The 22,087-nt window shown below is 45.0% G+C and overlaps 1 protein-coding gene across 5 annotated transcripts in view; it reads left to right on the top strand.

The window, feature by feature from the left end:
- The first annotated feature begins 265 nt into the window (after nt 1-265).
- Nucleotides 266-22,087, top strand: part of LOC147604968 (arginine--tRNA ligase, cytoplasmic-like) — a 61,662-nt gene continuing 39,840 nt past the window's right edge. Inside the window, exons 1-7 of one of the 5 annotated variants that reach the window (XM_086794034.1) lie at nt 339-414; nt 1,102-1,173; nt 1,791-1,978; nt 2,303-2,439; nt 2,520-2,595; nt 2,867-2,968; nt 20,934-21,149. In XM_086794034.1, coding sequence (XP_086650160.1) covers nt 1,928-1,978; nt 2,303-2,439; nt 2,520-2,595; nt 2,867-2,968; nt 20,934-21,149 — 582 coding nt within the window. In that variant the 5' untranslated portion in view covers nt 339-414; nt 1,102-1,173; nt 1,791-1,927. Of the gene's footprint in view, nt 534-1,101; nt 1,174-1,790; nt 1,979-2,302; nt 2,440-2,519; nt 2,596-2,866; nt 2,969-20,933; nt 21,150-22,087 lie in introns of all 5 variants that reach the window. The other 4 variants (XM_086794035.1, XM_086794031.1, XM_086794032.1 and 1 more) reach the window with 4 other exon arrangements.

Here is a 22,087-nt window from a genome sequence, read left to right on the forward strand (position 1 = left end):
CCTAAAAAGTAAAAAACCTTCATCTAAAAATTGTGAAATTATTTATAAAGAAAATTTTCAAATTTTGAAGGTTTTTGTTCTACAACCCCTCAAAATATGCAGGTTTTTGTATCCTTAAGTTTCAAATTTGAAGGTAATTTTAAAATCAGCAAGTGCAAATTACACTATACCCGGGTTTTTTTCGAACACTGGACCAAATGTGCATATCTCCTTAGATGTCAATAACTTGGGGAGATGGACAAAAATCTACACGGTATTTTACTAACTTCTAAACCATATTAAGACACGACTTGTAAAAACATAATGACGATAATAATGAACCAATGCGAGCTTTAACTCGGAGAAGGTTAACCTTTTACCTCCAACACAACAGCAGCCGCAGCTACGCACTCTCTCACGCAGACACGCCTCAAGGTACGATGCTGTACAAACCCTAAATCCTTCTTCTTCTCTTCTCTGCCATAGCTTGCCTTCCATGGCAATACTCTGCCACCCTCTCTCACGTTCGCCTGTTGCCATCGCCATACCCTCTGGTAAATCGATCCCCTCTTCCACTTTTTTAAATTTCCAGTTTTTTAATCTCTGTCTCATTTTCATGGGTTTTGCATGATTAAGGGGGGCACTGTGTTTTTCTATTGTATGTGTATCGTGTATGGCCAAGGCTACATAATGAGCTCCTTGTATGGCCTTAGCTACATCATGTTAGGGCTGCAACCAGCGATTTACATTTGAAGCCTGCGATGAGCACCTTGTTTCGCCATGGCTACATTATTTGAGGTCTGCACTTCTGGCCATGGCGTCCGATGTCTACATCAGTTTCATGGGCTTACAATTTAGGCTTGCAATGAGCATCTTGTATGGCCATGGCATCATCATTTGAGGGATGCAATGAGCACCCTTTTAACTTGTGTGTTGGCATCTACCTAGTCTTACGTATGCGACAAGCACCCTTCCTTTACCCTGTATAGCCATTGTGTCCAACTTCTATATCATTGTAATGGACCGTGATGGACTTATATGGTTCAAGTTCTGTAATAAGCACTCATTCTATACCTTGTATGGCTACGGTATTCAACATCTACATCCTTTTCTTGGATGAAGGTGGCTTTATGCCTGCAATGAGCACTCCAGTATGTCGACTCTCAACTGCATCCAACTTCACAGGCCTATGAGGTTTGATGACCTTTCTTTACCTTATATGACCAAGATGTTCAGTATCTACATCATTTTCATGGGTGAAAGTGGCTTGAGCACTCATTTTACCTTGTATGCAACATCTACATCATTTTCATGGACTTGTTGGTTTAAGACCACTCTTCTTTACCTTATGTGGCCATGCCACCCACCATCTAGCTTTACGGAGGTTCTCTGGCTCTACCTCCGCGGTTCCTCTTTTTAGGGGGCTGTGTGGTTTGGCTGAATCTCGCCTTGCAACTTCTTTAGCCTGTTCATTGTTCACATGTCGATTTCCATCTCCAAGTTCTCCACTTTTGGCTTTCTGTCTCACTTTCATGGATTTACATGGGTTTAGGTTTGCAATGAGTACTCTTTCTTTACCCTGTATGGCCATGGTGTCTACTATTTATATCATTTTGTTTGACTTTTAGGTCTGCTTCCAAAGTGTGCTTGGCTGTGGAATTCAGTGTTTATGTTATTCAGGGATAATATGGTTTTAGGCTCAATATGAGCACTGGTTCCTTCCCTTGTGTGTTAACGGGCTGATTTAGATCTCGTTTCTTCATTTTTTAAAGGCTATAGCGTGCAAAGTTACATTTAACTGTGTTTTGCAGGGTCTTCCCTTTCTTGCTTGAGAACCTCAGGCTGGCACAAGCTTTTCCTCTTACAGAAAAACAATTTAACCTATAGCCCTACATCACAGGTTCATTTTCAGAGCAGGCTTGCTCTTTCTTGCAGATTATATCTGGCAATGACAGGTGATCTGAGCCCTCCTGCTGAAGCAAGCAATGGCAGAGAAGTGGTACGCTATTTCTATTGCATAAGGAAGAGGTTTGAATTTTTCAATGCAATGCTAAGTATGCCGGTTCTGCCAGAGGGCCACATATGAGCAGGTGTCTTAATTTGATTGCGGTACACTTTTGTTGGTCATGTCACTGACTACTATGCAAACTTGGAAACTGCTAGGAGGGTGATTCGTGTGAAGTCCCCTAGTTTGTTTTTTGTCAAGGAGCTGTTAGAGACTACTCTGAAGCTTAGCAGGATCTTACCTGCATGTGCAACTTGTTTTTTTTTTCTGTGACCACTGTGCTGACAAGCTTTCCAATGCTTAATTTAAACCTTTTAGGCTGCTGCCAGCTGTGCGCCTGCGCGCCAGCAACTTGCTGCTTTAGTGAGAGAGGCCTTGGCATCTTTGTTTCCAGAAGAAGGTGGAATGGAGCCTTTGGTGGCTGCTTGCACAAACAAGTTTGGGGACTACCAATGGTGTGTTTCTTTGTTGACATTGGGCATGCTTGCTATGGTGAAAAGAATCAGGACTCTTTTATTGTCTTATTCTCTCTCAGCAATAATGCGATGGGCATCTGGTCGAAGATCAAAGGGAAATCCACGGAGTTCAAAAGTCCTAATGCAGTTGGACAGGTACTCTTTTGTTGTCGCATTTACTCTTTTGAGATGAGCTGATTTTTTTTTAAAATAAAAAATATACAAATCTTATGCAAAAACAAAGAAAATGGGAACAGAAAAGAAGGCAAATTCAAGTTGAATTGTCGGCGTGTAGAGAGTACCTAAGAAGTGCTCATTATTAAATTTACCCATTGTTATGCTGCCCTGCTATGGTTTTTCAGCTTTCTTCTCTTATAAACGTTTTGGATTTGCAGAAGTTTTTGGATGATTATATTTGCTTGTGTAGGGAATTGTGAAAGCTTTACCATCATCTCCCCTTATTGAGAGGACAAGCGTTGCTGGCCCTGGTTTTGTCAATGTTATTCTTTCGAATAGATGGATTGAAGAAGTGAGTTTCCATTTTCTCCCCCGTACTTATCATGGACACATCCACAATTCAAGAAGCTCTCTCTCTCTCTCTCTCTCTCTCACACACACACACACACACACACACACACACACACTTTTTTTGTTGGGTGAAAACCATGCTTCTATTAACAATGATTTATGTAAAATATAAGAGATGGACTCAAGATAAGGCCATCTTTAAAGAACTTTAGGAGTGGGAAAAAATCTCAAATTGGCTAAAAGCAAATATCCTCCAACTATAAGCAGTCATGGAGGGATTGTCGCAAATTCATCTTAAAGGAAGCATATGTCTCTAGAGGCATCTGCCCAAACATAGCATTGTTTCTCATCTTCCATATTGTCCATAGAGCCCAATATCTAGTTCATAGAAAGAAAACATCAAAATTAGGAGAGTTGGGCACACCAGTCCTAAATATCCAGAATTGTTTTCCATATTGCCTGCTTGGAAAAAGCATCATATAATATCATCGGCCAATCTTTGAAGAAACTCCCTTGTCTCCAAACAATGCCATAATAGATGTGGTACAGTTTCAGAAGGAGCTCCACATCTGCAGCAGGTGGCTCCAGCTATTCCTTTTTTAGTAAGCATCTTCGCAACAGGGAGGACACCCACTAAACAACGCCAAAGAAACAATCTTTGTTTTATAGGTAGCTGTCACATGCACTTTGCACTCAGTGCATGGTGACAAATGGCTCATCATCAGAAGTGCAACAGTTGAACAGTTTTAGAACCCAATAGGATGATAATTGTCGTACGCCGTGACCCCATTGTACATCCTCAGTCCAGGATAAGTCAGGCACGAGCTACGTAGGTCATTCCTTAGCCTTAGTGGGTCAGTCAGTCAGTCAAGTCCCTTAACCCACTTGGAGAGAATCTGCATGTAGAGTCAGTAGAAGCCTTAGAGTTTGCATCAGAAAGCACTCTGCATCCTGCATAATATGCATTCATATGCTTGTGCATCATTTAGAACATCCCAGAAGCCTTAGGGAATTTACTAGGATTTATCTGGTATTTTTTTCATATTTAATAGTATTTATTTAGCATTATTTGCATTATTGGGCATTTATAAATATAAACTTTATGAAATGACCAACCTCTAGTTAGTATAAATAGGCTTGCATAGGGCTTAGTTTCTCATTCAGTCTTCATTGTGCTAAGAGCTCTCCTCCTCAGCCCTAGGAGCATCATTGCCTTCAGCCCTAGACTAATCCAGCCCTTGGAACTCATAAGCTTGCTTCTCCAGCCCTTGAGAACCCCTTGCTTCGGTTAAGCAGCCCTGATTCAGCATCAAATCAGCCCTGTTTCAGCACACTATCAAGCCTCAATTCAACGCCTGCAGATTCTGTCCAGCCGTACAGAAGTACTCTGCGTTTTTGTCTAGCAGCATCAGCTCGGGAACACCAACGTGAGCTTGATCGAGAACGTATGTTACTCGAACACCAACGGGAAAAGGAGGCCATACACTTGAGGTATCAGCAACTCTCCTCAGTCTCCCCAGTCGTAGGTGTCACCAGCCAGTAGCCCCCAGCAGCATCAACCACCATCATTCGCAGTCAACCAAATTTCAGTAAGTATGATGGTAAGTGTGATCATTCATTAGTTAATCAATTTGTTCATCAATTTAATGCTCATTTTCCTTTAGCTAGGATCACAGACCCACAAGACAAAGTCCACTTAGCGGCTCCCCATCTCACTGGTGAGGTAGTCACTTGGTGGCAGCATTGGTCTAGTATTCATACAGACCAGGCCACAGGTGTCACAGCCTTTGATTGGGACATCTTTGTCCATGACCTGAAGACTAGATTTCTCCCGTCCCAGTACATGACCGGTCTGAAAGACGAGTTCTATGGACTCCGACAGAATGGATCCCCAGTGCTTCAGTTTTTCGGTAAGGTTATTACTTTAGCACAGCAGTTAGGGTTATCTGAGCAGGCCAAGATGGAGCAATTCATTCGTGGAGTGGACTCACATTCGGTTCACAGTTCGTAACTTTGAACCAAGTACATATGACCGGGCTCTGACTCTCGCTCAGAATGAAGAAATGAAGCCTAACGGGGGCAAGCCCAAGCAGGTATCTCAGTCCAGTACCAAACCCCAGCAGCAGCAATCTGCTGCACAGACAGGGAAAGGTAATGCATCTTCTAAAGATGCTAAGAAGGACAGCAGTAATAGCTCCAGTTCAGGGGGTAAGAAGGATAAAGAACCTAAGAAAACCCCTGATGAAAAGGCTAAAGCAGGCATTACTGGAGGTTATCTTCCTCCAGAGGAGCAAAGGAAGTACCAGTCAGAAAATAGATGTTTTTTCTGTCATATTATAGGGCATGGTAAGAAGGATTGCCACAAATGGCAAGCGGCACAAGCCGCCAAAGCTCCTTCTGCCACAGTTGCCACAGCCTCCCCAGCTCCTCCAGCCCCGCCTACTACCTCAAATGCAGTTCAACTTTTACCTTCCATGCATCCTATGCCATCCTTGGTATTTGATGCTAAGCAAGAGGGTGAGAGCAATGCTGCTCAGAAGAGCCTCATCCGAGCTTATGGCTCTGCCTAGGGCCGACAGTTTGTAGTCCTTTTCGATATGGGTAGTTCTGACGACGCCATCTCTCCCCAGTTGGCTAATAAATTGAACTGCACATTAGTCCCATATCAACTGGATGTGGACGGGTTTACACCTGGTCTTCGCACCCACATTTCCCAGAAGGCATAGCAATTTGCCTTTGAAGTTCAGAAGGCCTCATTTCAACGAGATTTCATCGTCTTCCCTCTGTTAGGGTGTGACATGATCTTAGGAATTCAGTGGTTCTGTCAGTATGAGCCTATTCCCAATTGGGGGCAGGACACTTTTACTATTTGTAAAGGTTTTCATGAGCGTGTCATGATTCGGGGAGATAGAAGCATTCTTGGCATTCCATTGATTTCACATCTCCAGGCCAGACGAGCTATCCGGAAGGGAGCAGAAGGATCACTCCTTTATGTTCGTGCTCAAACAGTCCCTCCCTCATTAGTAGCATCCCTTACATCTTCAGTCCCTTAGTTAGCAGACCTCCTATCCAGACACCAGGACATTATGCTTAGGGACGATCTCTCGCCCAGTCTCCCACTCTCTCGCCTTGAGGACCATCACATTGATTTGGTCCCTGGATCAGATCCTCCTAGCAGGTTTCCCTATCGTCTTTCCAAGACTTTAGAGGGCGAGTTAGAAAAGCAGTTATCTGAGCTTCTCCGAGCCGGATTCATTCGGCCTTCTTTCTCCCCATTTGCTGCACCTATCCTATTTGTCCAAAAGAAGGACAAGTCTGCACGCCTCTGTGTAAACTACAGGGCATTAAACAAACTCACTATCAAGAATAAGTTTCCTATGCCCAGGATAGAGTACATTTTGGAGCGTTTAGACGGTGCTAAGTTTTTCACTAAGATCGACCTCAAGAGTGGTTACCATCAGGTCCGCATTTTTGAAGCTGACATTCCAAAAACAGCTTTTCAGACAGAGTGTGGTCACTACGAGTTCGTAGTCATGCCTTTTGGGCTTACAAATGCACCAGCAACGTTCAATAAGATGATGTCTAGGATTTTCGCAGTCCACATTGGGAAGTGTGTTTTCATATTTCTTGATGACATACTAGTCTTCTTAGCCACTGCGGAGCAGCATGAGAAAGATGTGGAGAAAGTCTTGCAACTTTTGCGAGATAACCAGCTCTACATAAACGCCAAAAAGTCTATCTTTGGTGTTAAGGAAATTCAGTATCTGGGCTACATCATCGGTTCCGATGGGATTAGACTGGACCCATCAAAGGTTCAGGAGATCTTAGATTGGGACATTCCTAAGACCGCCCAAGAAATCCGTTCATTCGTAGGTCTTTGTCAGGCCTATAGCACACATGTCCATTAGTTTTCCAACCTTGCAGCACCTCTTACCGACTTGCTCAAGGGGGTGAAGACTCGCAAGTAGAAAGTCTCAGTTACAGGTAAGGCACTCGATGCATTCCGTGCACTCCAGAAAGCTGCCTCAGAAGCACCTGTATTAAAGTTAGCATCATGCGACGAACCTTTCGAGGTCATCACCGATGCCAACAATGTAGCCATAGGTGCAGTCCTCCAGCAGGACAATAGACCCGTGGCATATTATAGCAGAAAGTTGGATGTCGCCGAAAATAATTATTCGGTATATGACAAAGAGCTTTTGGGTGTGATCACAGCGCTCAAACATTGGAAGCCTTTTCTTTATGGACAGGCTTTCACAGTGAAAACAGACCACCAAGCACTTAAGTGGCTTCAGACTATGCTAAGTGCCCAGTGGTGATCGACAGGCCAGGTGGAGTCAAATCTTCCAACAGTTTGGAGGTATGATTGAATACATCCTTGGTAAGCATAACCCCGTAGCAGATGCTCTCAGTCGAAAGTCCAGCATCCAGGCAGTCCAAGAAGCTACCATTCTCGAAATCACGAGGAAGGACTTGGATAGTATGAAAGACCAATATGTCGACTCCCCTGAGTTTGGTACTCAGTATAGTTTGGTCCTCACTTCTGAGCCTGGCCACTATTCAGTACAGAATGGTTGGTTGTTCTACAAGAACCGTCTCTGTGTTACTCGGGAAAAGCGTTCCGCTCTTCTCCACGATGCCCATGACTCCTTAGTTGGAGGACATAGGGGTATCAACAGTACCCTCGAGAAATTAGAACGGTCCTTTTATTGGCCAAAGATGAGGCGTGATGTCTATACACATGTACAAGTTTGTAAGATTTGTCAAAAAGTCAAGGTTCCCCATACAAAGAAGGCAAGTTTACTGCAACCTTTGCCTATTCCCGACGGACCTTTCATCGACATATCTATGGACTTTGTAGGGCCTCTACCAGCATCCACTGGATCCCGTAACACTCAGTGTTTTACCATTGTGGATCGCTTTAGTAAATTCTGCATGCTCATCCCATGCAAGCATACGGCCACAGCCGAGGACGTAGCCCGTCTGTTTCTCAAGCATTGGTATCCAATTTGTGGTTTGCCTAGCACCATAACATCAGACATAGATTCCAAGTTTACCTCGCATTTCTGGAGGGCATTATTTGAAAACTTCGGAACTAAGTTGCAGTTGCCTAGTGCATTCCATCCTCAGACAGATGGCCAGACAGAAATTTATAACCAGTTGGCCTTTGATGTCCTCAAGTCATACTGTCATGACCACCAGTCCAAATGGGAGCACTATCTTCCATTGGTCCAAGCTATCTTAAACGACACTCATTCATCCAGTGTCGGACGGACTCCATATGAAGCAGCCTTTGGTCGCCGTTTTTCTTCTCTTTTGACGAGAATGGTGTCTCCATCTTTAGAGGCTAATAAAACCACGGAAGCATTTTCCGAGATCATTGAGTCAGTCAAAGACCGCTTGACCAAAGCTCAGGAAGCATATAGCAAACAGGCAAATAAGTCTAGATGAGATGTCCACTTCAAGGAAGGGGATTGGGTCTATTTGCGTATCATGAAGCAGAGATTGAAACAAGTGGGCAAACGTTGTCCCAAGCTTTCATTCCGTAGTTTTGGCCCTTTTCCAATAGTTAAGAAGATAAGTGATGTCTCAATGAAATTAAAGTTGCCTGCCAGTTGGACAATGCATGATGTTTTCCATGTTTCTTGGCTAAAACCATATGTTGGTCCAGAAGTGTTTGATGTTTCAGATGAACAGCAGCTAGACGTGGTAGACGAGGCAGAAGTTATTGAGCCTGAGCAGATCCTTCTTCATCGATGGAAGCATGGTTCCGGTCGACGGATTCGTCAGTTCTATACGAAATTCCGAGATCGAGGCACCCACGAAGCCGTATGGCTCGACGAGGAGTTCTTCCAGGCGTACCCCAGTTATTGGCGTACTACTTGGAAGCCATGAACCTGCTGCCGAGCTAATCAGGAGGGAATGTCACATGCACTCTGCACTTAGTGCATGGTGACAAGATGGCTCATCATCAGAAGTGCAACAGTTGTACAGTTTTAGAACCCAGTAGGATGATAATTGTCGTACGCCGTGATCCCATTGTACATCCTCAGTCCAGGATAAGTCAGGCACGAGCTACGTAGGTCATTCCTCAGCCTTAGTGGGTCAGTCAGTCAGTCAAGTCCCTTAACCCACTTGGAGAGAATCATTCATGCATGTAGAGTTAGTAGAAGCCTTAGGGTTTGCATCAGAAAGCACTCTGCATCCTGCATAATATGCATTCATATGCTTGTGCATCATTTAGAACATCCCAGAAGCCTTAGGGAATTTACTAGGATTTATCTGGTATTTTTTCCATATTTAATAGTATTTATTTAGCATTATTTGCATTATTGGGCATTTATAAATATAAACTTTATTAAATGACCAACCTCCAGTTAGTATAAATAGGCTTGCATAGGGCTTAGTTTCTCATTCAGTCTTCATTGTGCTAAGAGCTCTCCTCCTCAGCCCTAGGAGCATCATTGCCTTCAGCCCTCGACTAATCCAGCCCTTGGAGCTCATAAGCTTGCTTCTCCAGCCCTTGAGAACTCCCTTGCTTCAGTCAGCCCTAGGTGCTTGTTTTCAGCATCAAAGCAGCCCTGATTCAGCATCAAATCAGCCCTGTTTCAGCACACTGTCAAGCCTCAATTCAACGCCTGCAGACTCTGTCCAGCCGTACAGAAGTACTCTGCGTTTCTGTCCAGCAGCATCAGTACCCCTGCAGATTCTGTCCAGCAGCAGCAGTACCCTCTGCGTTTCTGTCCAGCAACCCCAGAACCTCTGCGTTTCAGTTCAGCAGCTTCCCTACAGACCTGCGTTTCTGTCCACAGCAGTTTCCAGCCCTGAATCCACAGTTTACAGCAGTGTCCAGCCTTCTGTGCATCATCCATACATGCAGCAGTCATCTGGTGAAGGTAACATAGCATTCATAAGTGTTTTCAGCATTCTAACATAGTGTAGAACAGTCCACCTTCTTCTTCTCTCAGCCTCAGGTGTGCAGCTCTTCCTCATGCCCTTGGGAAGAGTGCATAGGCTCGAGATCAGGTCATCGAGGTGTTTCTACAGCAGTGTACAGATCAGCCACTCTCCGATTCTCCGAGATCTACAGTCCACAGTCATTCTCTCTAAAGAAATAAAGCAAATACTATCTCGTTATCGAGATAGGGGGCCCTTCAGTGGGTAATTTGGGACCCAATCTGGTGTACAGTTATCATATCTCTCTCTCTCATCTCTTTAAAGTTTGAAGTATTGAAATGGATTGCTAAACTCACGAAACTTAGGATACAAAAGACGGTGTGAGCATTTGTGTGACAGGATCTCCCAATACAAAGACTTCCGCTGCATATCACAGTAGCTTACTTTTCCATATACCTGAGAGGTGTTTTTTCCACCATCTTTCACTCTTTTGCATACCCCATAGAGTGTACCATGTCCGTGAATCCAAGTTGGTGAAAGCAAATGATTGTACATGCTAGTTGTAGTTATCTTATCCAAATGTAATCCCCGAGCATTGTCAGTTGTAGGGCAACTTTCACTTTCCAATCATGCAGCCTATCATTTTCAATAAGTCCAGGCAATGTTTCATATGGCTGCAATAACTTTTTAATCTTCCTTCAAATCGGTCTATTATGCAAACCCAAGGTATGCTCACTGCACACCTGCGAAAAGGATAGCACATTTCTTGTTTCATCCACAACATCTTGTAGCGTGCGTATACCCAAGGACGCCAAAAAGCATGCTTTACGTGGCTCTTGCATAGCTAGCGGTCTTGTAAACAAAGAGGACCAGCGCAAACTTTCCAGTCGCATTGCCGAAAGAACACTAGAATTATGGTAGCTTTTTGAGCTAAAACATGGTAGTGAATATTGAGAATATTCAAACCACCATGCATCTTTGGCGAATAAACATAATCACGTTGCAACACTCTCAATGCTTTTTTTTTTTTTTGGGTCTTAGTCCTCCATAACAATTCCAAAGGTTTAGACATGAAAGTGTGCAAATCTTTCTTTCTCCAAACAAGCAGTGGCAAGTAAAATTGAACACAAGCCATGATCACTGATTGTACAAAGCGTAATCTCACATGCAAGGGCCACGTAGATAGCTTCCAATAAGCAAGTTTTGCTTTGAGCCTTTGCAGTATCCATTGTGCCGCCTTCTCGACCATCATATCCCATCCCAATGTTGGGTATCCAAGATGCGTTACCATATGATTTGTTTGAACTATTTGATGGCCATTGAAACCGGCCTTCAGAAATCTGACGGGCGATGAAACAAACACTCGCACACAAAACACTTCATCACCCATGGGGACTTGGAAAAGGAAAATAAACAGGGGGAGCTAGAGTGCTCCTGCAAATAGTACACGGACACCGATTGGCCCCAAAATGCAGTGGCGCCCCTTGCGGTATTTCTTTGCTTGATCAAAGTTTGAGTACAAAGTACCACTTGTAGAATCCTCCACCAATAGGATCCCTTATAGTTTCACCCAGGACTTCCAAAAGAGAACTCTCATTATTACAGCACAACATACCATGGAGAAGGCACACTTGTACAACACCTCCCTGCTTGAAAAGGTCTTCTCCATCCTTGTCACATCAGAGTGACAAACAACTCTTGCTTGTTCCTTCAGAACCTGCAGCAAAAGTCAAACCAAGTGGAAACACGTAACCTGTGTTAGCCAAAAACAAAACCATGCATCATTCTACATATGACAAACATATGCTCTAGTCCTCGATTGCACTCAATAACATAGTAAGGCATTGTATGAGCAAAGATTCCCCATATGACAAAAGCAATGCCCCTCTAGTGCATCTGGGTGATGAAACAATCATCTTGGACAAAATAGCGACACTGTCACATCAGAGTGACAAACAACTCTTGCTTGTTCCTTCAGAATCTGCAGCAAAAGTCAAACCAAGTGAAAACACGTAACCTGTGTTAGCCAAAAACAAAACCATGCATCATTCTACATATGACAAACATATGCATGACACATATATGCATTCGCAAACAATATGCTTCTCAAGATGCTCTACCTACTCCAAAATAACAGTCTAAGGGTTGCTCTCAAGCCTTGTACCCATGGACATTCTGCAGGACCCACGACTGATGGTACAACATGAGCATATGAAAGCACTCAATGCATCTAAACTATACATCCACGAAGTACTTTCCACGTATGTCTCATGGCTATTCCACAGGAGTCACACTCAGTGAGGCATCCATGAACATAATAAAGTACTTGATGTATCATACCAATATACATGCATCACACGACACAATCCAGAGTATTACCCAATGTATTCTCAATGGTAACAGAATCCAATGGCACCAGAATACAATAATACCTCAAAAGTTGTATGTATACATGCACAAATAGAGTTCGATCCATGTATCTATGAACCAAACCAACTCTAGGATTGCTTGCAAGACTTATGCCCTTCATAGAGTCTCGAAGTGTTAGCTCAGGTTGCCGTAGCCTTTGAGCTCAACCAAACCATGCCATTCCAAAGGAGACCAACGCCACAAATAGCATCATCTCAATATCCAATTGACTGATCTGTTAGAAGTCATCTCCTGTCTAGATTTATACACCAGGGCCTTTGTTGTGGGTGTGCCCGCCCTTATGAGGTGTTTTCCCATTTTTCCCCACTCTCCGCATTTTTCTCCTATTTTTTTCCATTTTTCTGAGGCTTGGGAGGGCTGCCAGGTGATGCCAGGAGCACTCTGAAGCTAGCCGACTGGATCTACATCAGTCGTGGGCTGTCAGAGTGCTGGCCGACTTGTTCTGACTAGGCGGAGGCATCTGTAGCTGGCCGACTGCTATTTTCAGCAGTCGTGGACATTTTTCTCAGTCGTGGGCTTTCCTGATGCTGGCCGACTGCCCTCTAGGGGAGTATATATAGGTCCTCAGCCCCCATACCTCATTTGTATCATATCTCGGGATCTTCTTGTGTATATAGAGCAAAGTTACACGCCTACATCTGTCTCTCTCTTGTGCTGTTTTTCTGCCTGCGTTTTTTGCTCGTGTTCCCAGATTTGGTCATCATCTCCGCTGCATATTCTGACATGGTATCAGAGCCTAGGCTCTAGATAGGTCTTGGGATTTGTGTGAGCAAGAGGGGGACTGTTTTGTGGCTGATTGGTGGACTGTTTCGGGCTGATCGGGAAGAGGAGAAGCAAGAGGAAGGCGGGCTGATTTGTTGGACAGCCACTTGCAGGTATCAGTTCTTCTTTGTTCCCACCCACCCACCCTTTTCAGAGTACATCCCCGCTATGGCAGATCTGTTTGAGATGGCCGAGAGACACGTGAAGATTCCGACTCTCCCCACGTTCCCGGTGGACCGTCAGTTGGACGGGAGCAACTACGGCATATGGAAGGTGATGATGGAATCCGTTCTGGAGTCCTACGATCTCGCCGATTTCGTCGTTGTTGGTGTTCCACGGCCGGAAGTAGAGGAAGGGGAGTTACCGTCAACCCGAAAGGACCGGGAGGCCCAGACGCAGATGTGGGATCGCGTCAACGCCAGGGTCCGTTCGTTTATTTTCCTCAACTGCACACCGCAAGTAATCAATCATGTCAAGCACATGACGCTGGCCAGAGGTATATGGCAGCATTTGGCCTCACTTTATAACAGGGTATCGCCCATGAAGAGGATTTCCTTGGAAGTACAGATGCGGGTTATGAGCCCTGCAAAGTCGTCGACAATGCGGGAGCATATTAACAAGCTGCAGGCTCTTCAGTAGGAAGTTCTCCAGGCTGGGAAGGAGATATCGTCAGAGGACATGGCCATCACGTTGCTGTCACATTTGCCCTCTTCGTACTCAGCATTTTACTCGTCGTTGATTACCAGTGGCAGGCTCAGCACCATCACGTGGGAGGAGCTCTTCTCCGCAACGGATACTCGGGAGTGGATTCTCGATAGTGGTGCTTCCAGGCACATGACTCCTTCTCGTTCCGGTTTACAGGATCTCTGCAGGCTTTCTGGTCATATTCTTACTGGTGATACGTCCACTATCCCAGTTCACAGTGAGGGCAGGATGGAGATAGTTCCCGATGGCAGAGGGGGGAAGCATTCCTCCCAGGTGTTGTATGTTCCGGCACTTGGTTTTCATCTGTTGTCAGTGCATCAGGTTTGCACGACTGGCGTACGGGTGGAGTTTGATGAGCATTTTGTTGCTCTCCGGGACAAAGCAACAGGCCAAGTGGTTTGGGAAGGTGGAGTGGAGAATGGAGTCTACAGGCTTTCATCACTCTCTCTTCCAGGTCCTCAGGATTGTGATGAGTGGCAGTCTGGTAATAGCTACTCAGGTGTGGATACGCTGCAGGTGCGGGCTTTCCGAGACCAGATGGTGGATAGCGTACCAGTAGATAGCAGCAGTTGGCAGGAACTTTCCAGTACTGAGGTTGGTAGTTCTTGTGTTCGGAAGTCAGAGGAAGCTGAACAGGTCACTTATTCTTTGATGTCTCGTCGTGTTCGGGACATAGAACTTCCAGTAGTTGAGGATGTTCTTTCCACGGGGACCTTTCGGAAAGCCAGGCAGGTGGCAGGTGCTTACTTGCAGAAGGAGGTGGTTTCTCCAGGCTTTGTGGTTCCGGATTTAGAGGGGGTGGTTGACAGGTTTCATCAGGTTTCCAGGACTTGTTTGTGCACCGTAACAGGTGTTGATCCTTGTGAGCAGTGTGATGTCTCTAAGATTCAGAAGCTGTATGGTTCATGGATCTGGTTGATGGACACCGGATTGGACGGGAGCTTCCTGATGAGGCAGTTGAGCTCTTGGTTGCAGATGTCTCTTTGTGAGGCAGGATTGCGTTTCCTGTGGTTTTTGCAGCATGCGAAGGATCATGGACTCTTGTACACAGGAGGGGGATTGCTGGATGGAGTCCGACTCCGCGGTTGGAGTGACTCGGTTTGGGGAGGAGATCCGGACACGAGGAGATTTACTTATGCCCCAGGAGCAGTTTTACGGAGCAGGAGGAGGTTACATTGCAGGTTTGGGCTTCCACTGGAGGAACCCTTGGTCATCCAGAGGCACTTTGTTCGTGAACAGATTGTTGCTGATGACATCTTGCTGGAGTTCTGTTCGACGGAGGACAGTACGGTGGACCTCTTCACGAAGTCGCTCTCAGGATTTGCTCAGGCGGCACCCCAACTCCCAGTGGTTGGTTACACAGCCAGGAGCTGAGAGGGGGTGTTAGAAGTCATCTCCTGTCTAGATTTATACACCAGGGCCTTTGTTGTGGGTGTGCCCGCCCTTATGAGGTGTTTTCCCATTTTTCCCCACTCTCCGCATTTTTCTCCTATTTTTTCCCATTTTTCTGAGGCTTGGGAGGGCTGCCAGGTGATGCCAGGAGCACTCTGAAGCTGGCCGACTGGATCTACATCAGTCGTGGGCTGTCAGAGTGCTGGCCGACTTGTTCTGACTAGGCGGAGGCATCTGTAGCTGGCCGACTGCTATTTTCAGCAGTCGTGGACATTTTTCTCAGTCGTGGGCTTTCCTGATGCTGGCCGACTGCCCTCTAGGGGAGTATATATAGGTCCTCAGCCCCATACCTCATTTGTATCATATCTCGGGATCTTCTTGTGTATATAGAGCAGAGTTACACGCCTACATCTGTCTCTCTCTTGTGCTGTTTTTCTGCCTGCGTTTTTTGCTCTTGTGTTCCCAGATTTGGTCATCATCTCCGCTGCATATTCTGACATGATCCTGTGGTCAAGAACAGCCATAACCAAATGACAAAGATCAATGTCCCAATCTTCTTCAGTCATACTTTAGTTCCAAAGGCAAAAACCATCCATAGTTGAAGTTATAGTTCATGGTGCGGCCGACTGTGAACCATACCCAACTTTACCATCTGATGTGACTAGTACACAATATCATAGAAGTCCCATAAGCAGATGTACTGTCAGCCTCAGTACCTTCGGGTGAATACAAAGATGTCACCAAGCGACTTCTAGATGAAAACTGAGTCTGTCTGTAACAAGGGAGTGGAGGTGCTACCCCCCTCTTGAGCATCAGGCAATGCTCCAGACTCCAGTTCTACTGAACCTGAATGAGCCGTAACAAGAGTCGGCTCCAACTCAAAGGCATCAAGATAAAGCTGCAATACCTAAGGTGTCTGCTAAGTCACCCTCCTCCATCCACTTCGGATCCATCGGTGAACAGTTCTTGAACTTCACAGGATAGCAACGGGAAACTTTACCCTGTACTCTTCTTTTCTTATGTGCCTGTAACTGCTCGGGAATAAGAAACGCATCAAGTTCCTCAACTTCCATCTGAGCCTCATCTGATACATCCACAGGCACCCAAAACCTGCTTGCACTCCACCCAAGTGGTAAGCACAAGCCCCTGGTGAAGCATAGTAGATCACCAGTTCTAAACATAGAAAGAAGCTGCCTTCCGAACCCATGTTTTGCACCATAACACTTTAGCTGCTTCTTGTTCGTGGTTGACCACTTCCCGTCCTTGGTGTCTTTTCTCTGAGCTTCATCTTTAGCTTTTCCTCTTCACCTCATATAGGCAAACACACAATCCTGCACTGTCTCCTGCACTTCCTTTTCACTTTCCTCATGTAGAAGCTTTTGATGTGACAACCACGGGCTCGCCTCCTTGAGAAAGTAGACGATATCCCGGCAATGGAACCATGAAACCGGCCTTCAAAAATTTGACGGGTGGTGAAACAAACACTCGCACACAAAACACTTCATCACCCAGGGGGACGTGGAAAAGGAAAATAAACAGGGGGAGCTAGAGTGCTCCTGCAAATAGTACACGGACATTGATTGGCCCGAAAATGCAGTGGCACCCCTTGTGGTATTTCTTTACTTGATCAAAGTTTGAGTACAAAGTACCACTTGTAGAATCCTCCACCAATAGGATCCCTTATAGTTTCACCCAGGGTTTCAAAAAGAGAACTCGTTATTACAGCACAACATACCATGGAGAAGGCACACCTGTACAACACCTCCGTGCTTGAAAAGGTCTTCTCCATCTCTACCATGGATCCCTCAAACCCTTTTCCAAATAGTAGTAGGGCTGTACCAAACCATATGTCCTTCCCTGTAGCCACAGCTTGCATGTAACCTCCAGAAACTACAACCTGTTCACATGAATCCAAAGACATGCTTTCCACATGAAACCAAAGACCTGCATCCGATAAACCAAAGACCTGTACCCCATAAACCATAGGCCTGTTTCCTCGATACCAAAGTCTTGTTTCCTCTCTGAAACCAATGTCCTGTTTCCATGACAGATAAACCATCCAAGCACGGTGCCAAAGCCAGGGTTGTTTTCCATAGCAATAACTTGTGCTTTTTTCCATAACCCAGAGAGAGAGAAAGAGAAAAGCCTATCTCTATTCTCCTTCAAAAGTATTTAGCAGCCTCCCAACACCATTGAGATTACCAAGAGACACCGTGTAGCCCAGTACGGCATGGCCTGCTTCCTCACGTCCAATAACCGCACGCTGCACTCCACCTGTGTTGCAAGAGTACATCGAGCTGCCAAGAAGTCAGGCGCACTTGGTGTGGGTATCCTTGCCGTTAGAAGACGCCTTCATGGTTTGAAACTGCAGCAGTACTGTACAACAGCAGCATGAGCGACAACTGCAGTCCTGCTTGGCTGTACAGCCCACACAGAGTCGCACACAACAGCAGCCGAGGAGGTGCGCACAACAGCAGCCCAACAGGGTCGCCACCCAGCAGCGCGAACCCACCTTCTGCAACAACCTGAAACTCTGTACGCCACCTGCTCAGCCCATGTATATCCACATGTGCGCTTCTGATCCTGCAGCCAGCCCACGTACAACATGTAGCGCCTGGATACAACTCCTATAGCCAGCCCACGGAGAGAAACGCCACACGCCACACCACACGATACCACGACCCTCCGCCCTTTTTTAAAGATGTGATTCAGTCTGCAACAATAGTTTGTATGCAAAGAGCAAAGCGATGCCAAGTTACATCGAGATCTTCTAACAGTTGACCCCAAAGTGGCGAAATAGCAGCCTTCACCATTGCTTGAAGTATGCTATTTGTAAGATAGTTGTTGTTAACAATCAAAAAACGTTGATGCTGCAATGGAGGTTCATGGACAGGCATTTGAAAATACAAGTCCATCCATAAAGGTAGATGATCAGATAGTTGGGCAGCATAATCCACCCATAGCTTGCATGTGAAATTTGAATGCATCATATTGCCGAGCGTTAAGCATGTAACATCTATCTAGATGAGCTCAATAGTGATTGACAACATTATGTTTGAAAGTAAATCCAAGTACATGTACCATATTGGCCAACCACATATCATTAGCATCATCTGGAAAATGAAATTTTGCCATTCTTTCATTCACTAGCATATGAGATGCATGAGAAGTGTTGTCTTCATCTGGGGGGGAGTTATTGAAATCCCCACACACAAAGCTCATAATATTTTTTGCCAATGGCTAAAGGCCCGATATGTTGTCATCATCTGTGGGGGAGTTATTGAAATCCCCACACACAAAGCTCAAAATATTTTTTGCCAATGGCTAAAGGCCCGATTCCAGGTTTGCCCACCCCAATAGAATTGTGAGGGATAGTGGGTTTATTAGTATCCCACAGAATACAAAAATGATTTCCATTTCTTGTGGATGTAGGAGGGCATATAACCTTACCCAGCAATGCTTCTATGCATGGGAGATGAGCCTTGAATTCCTGTGGGAAGTGTAGCATTTCCACCCACACTGGGCATTCATGCTTAATCGCATTGTGATAGTCCTTATTAGGTGACCGGGGCAATACATGCATCATCTGTGTGCCATACATCAACGGCAACGTTTCGAAAAGTGTAGTACGATGTATGCTATCTAAGAGAATCACTTCAAAAAAACCATGAGAGACCCAGTACAACCCATCAACAAAACCCCTTGCAAATTTTAATTTCAACCACTGTGCCGCTTCTTGAGCTTGAGGCATTTTTCCAAGGAAGAAAATCACTACTGCATTTTCAGAAAAAACGCTTGAGAGGGGTGACGATTGAAGGCACCGGAATGTCATAGTGATGCTGAGGCACTGGATGTTTCCACGGCTTTTTTTAATTCACAAAATCTTTAGTAAGCACATCATAAATAAACTGCCCTTTAGGAGAAAGTCATATTTGAATTGACCGATTTATCTGCACATAGTTGCTTATTACTTCACGAGACGAGAGTAAACTTGATTGCTAGAATCAGCCATGAAGAAACACGAACACAGGCTCCTTTGTGCATAAATTGCTTTAAGAACAATCTCCTAAGCGCGGTGAAGTTCGAGCGTTCCTTACCTTGAGAGTTCTATACCAATCCCCAGCCTTAGTGTCTAATGTTAGACTAAAGCCATTGGTCTTGGAAACCTCATTTCGTTCTCCTAGCGCCTCACACACGTGATCAAATACCTCCAAATGTCTTCGAGGATCGCCATCTCCAATGAATTTATGAGTTCGCTTGGTATCTTGGCGGCCTTTCCATTGCTATGTCGACCGCCATCTTTCACAAGAGGCGCTATGCTCTTTGCTACCGCTCTTCCCAAGGCATGTGCAAAAGCAACTGGGTCCGTGAGCAGAGCTGGTGCTGGCATAACTGGAGCAATGATAGGAGGTAGGTGCAACACGTGGCACTACATGAGGATACATTGGTCTAAATTTACACACACACACACACACGAAGACAAGCCTAGAGGTTGTGCTGAAGCAGAGGTGGCAGATGGGAGGAGATCAGCTGCAGAAGAGAAAAAACAGGTGACGACCCAAGGTGCACCGTGCAGCAGAAGCAGGCAGCGGAGAAACTCTCCACACATGACCACGGCAAGAACAGGCTGGAGCCTATCAGCACAATGCACGTGCATGCGCATGCACCCCCCCCCTCCCACGCGAGTGCAAGGCGGACACTGAGGTCACTGGCGAAGGAGGTAGATGGACCGCTGGCGAAAACGCCAGGTCACGAGCAGACACAGGCGAGCTCTCTCTCTACACACACACACACACACACACACACACACACATACAGCAGGGGCAAAGAGGCAGAGGGCATCCGATGATCACACACATACACAATCTCTATATCTCTCTCTCTCTCTCTCTCACACACACACACACACACACACACACACACGCAAGCCTTGAGGCTGGACAGAACCAGAGGCAGCAACTATGAAACCTTCCAGCAGAGGTGAGGCAGGGGAGGCCACCCGGCAGCAAGAGCAGTCGACGCTCAGCAGGTGCAGGTGACGGCCAACGATAAGCTGCAGAAGAGGAGGTCGATGGCCAGCAGGCTGGTAGGGTTCGCGAGCAGTCCTCTCTCCAAATACTATTATTCATCCACACACACACACACACACACACACACGTGAGTTGTGATTTTCTTCTGCATGCTGTTGTGCACAATGGATCTATATTGATGGACTACCATTGTCTCATTAATCTTGTGGCCTTACATTAGATGTTAATAACATTACTTCTCTCTCTCTCTCTCTCTCTCTCTCTCTCTCTCAACCCTTCTTTCTCTCCTCACTTGTTTTAGATTTTTTTTTTTGGACTTGATTGCCCAAGAACTTTGAGAATGGTGGTAATGTCCCTGGAGTCTGGATGTAGCACGTGTCTTTCATAACTCAGAGAATTGGAAATGATACTGTAGACTGACTAGCACATGCCAGGTTTGTAAAGTCTTGGTCTCTGTAGACACCCTTCTTTTACTCCACCAGCATGGAGGAGTATATTATATTAACATTGGCATTATCAATGAGCTAATGAGGCATTCTAGAGAAAAGTTCTTCTATGGTTGTGCACATAATTGGGGTTCATGACTTGGCATGATGTATCAGTGTATATTACAGAATTGGTCCTTAATTATCACAGATTGTGATTTTAGACATCTATTTTCACAAAAAAAAAGTGCACATTTCAGTGATGAACTTTTATAAGGTAAAAGCACTTGATATTATATTATTGGTTTGGTACATTTATATGCAGAGGATCTACAAAATGTTGATTGACGGGGTAGGCACGTGGGCACCTGATCTTCGACTGAAAACGGCTGTGGTTGACTTTTCCTCCCCAAATATAGCAAAAGAAATGCATGTTGGCCATTTGCGGTCAACAATTATTGGTCATTCTATATCACAAATGCTAGAGTATTGCAAGGTTGAAGTCCTCAGAAGAAACCATGTTGGAGATTGGGGTACCCAGGTATGGTGTGCTTATTGTCGAGTTATGCTGGTAACATTGTTTGGTCTGCCTTAATCTTAATGGCATAAAAGATCTTTCTTGTTTGGTATACCTTTCTGCTGTGTTAGTGGACATGCAGATTTCTTTTCAAGTCTTCTTCCAAGTTGCACTCAGCTAGTTTATATCAATTCTTTCTATCCAAAGTGGTGCAATTGCCCAATCATCTACAATGTGAGAGTGTGTTCTCGTTAGTGCTAGCGTTCATCGTGGCTTAGTCTGCTTTTCACCTTCAGAGAAGTGATGAAAACTCAGTTCAATGGTTTATCTATGATGATTTGTCTACTGTGGTGACCAGAGTTGCATAGAAACATGTTTCTTACAACCAACCAGCTACTGTGTGCGAGTATGTGTGCTTGAGTTCTCGTGTTAGTGCTAGCCTTCATTATAGCTGAGTCTGCTCTTCACCCTTGGAAAAGTGATAGAAACTCAGTTCAACGGTTTATCTACTACTATGGTGAGCATAGTTGCATAGAAATACATTTCCTACAATGTGAAGTATGTTTGAAACATTTCTTTCCTTGAAACATGCATCTTACACTGTCTTTTATTTGGTGAAAAAATGTTTGGTCTCGAAAAACCCATGCATATCGCTTGTTTTCCTGGGCATGCCTGCCTCTGCACCTTGTTTCGTGATCTGCTCTTTGATCTGCCCTTACACTACACACTACTGTCACATGCTGCCCAATTGCATGGCAGATTTGGGCCTTTTTCCAAGGTGGGGTTTGGGCATTTATTTTCAACTTTTCTTGTTGTTTTACTCCCTGGATTGCCGAAGCTCTCATGAGTTATGAATCATGAGCTTTTTTTAAAAATTTGTTGAATCAAGATGTTTCTGTGGTCTGCTAATTCAGATGTAGTTTATTTGCACCACTTTTGGACTTTTGTTGACGTTAGCATGC

This window comes from Cibotium barometz, chromosome 60, assembly GCF_041138505.1.
Source record: "Cibotium barometz isolate CiBa-2024 chromosome 60, ASM4113850v1, whole genome shotgun sequence".
In the NCBI taxonomy this organism is placed as follows: Eukaryota; Viridiplantae; Streptophyta; class Polypodiopsida; order Cyatheales; family Cibotiaceae; genus Cibotium; species Cibotium barometz.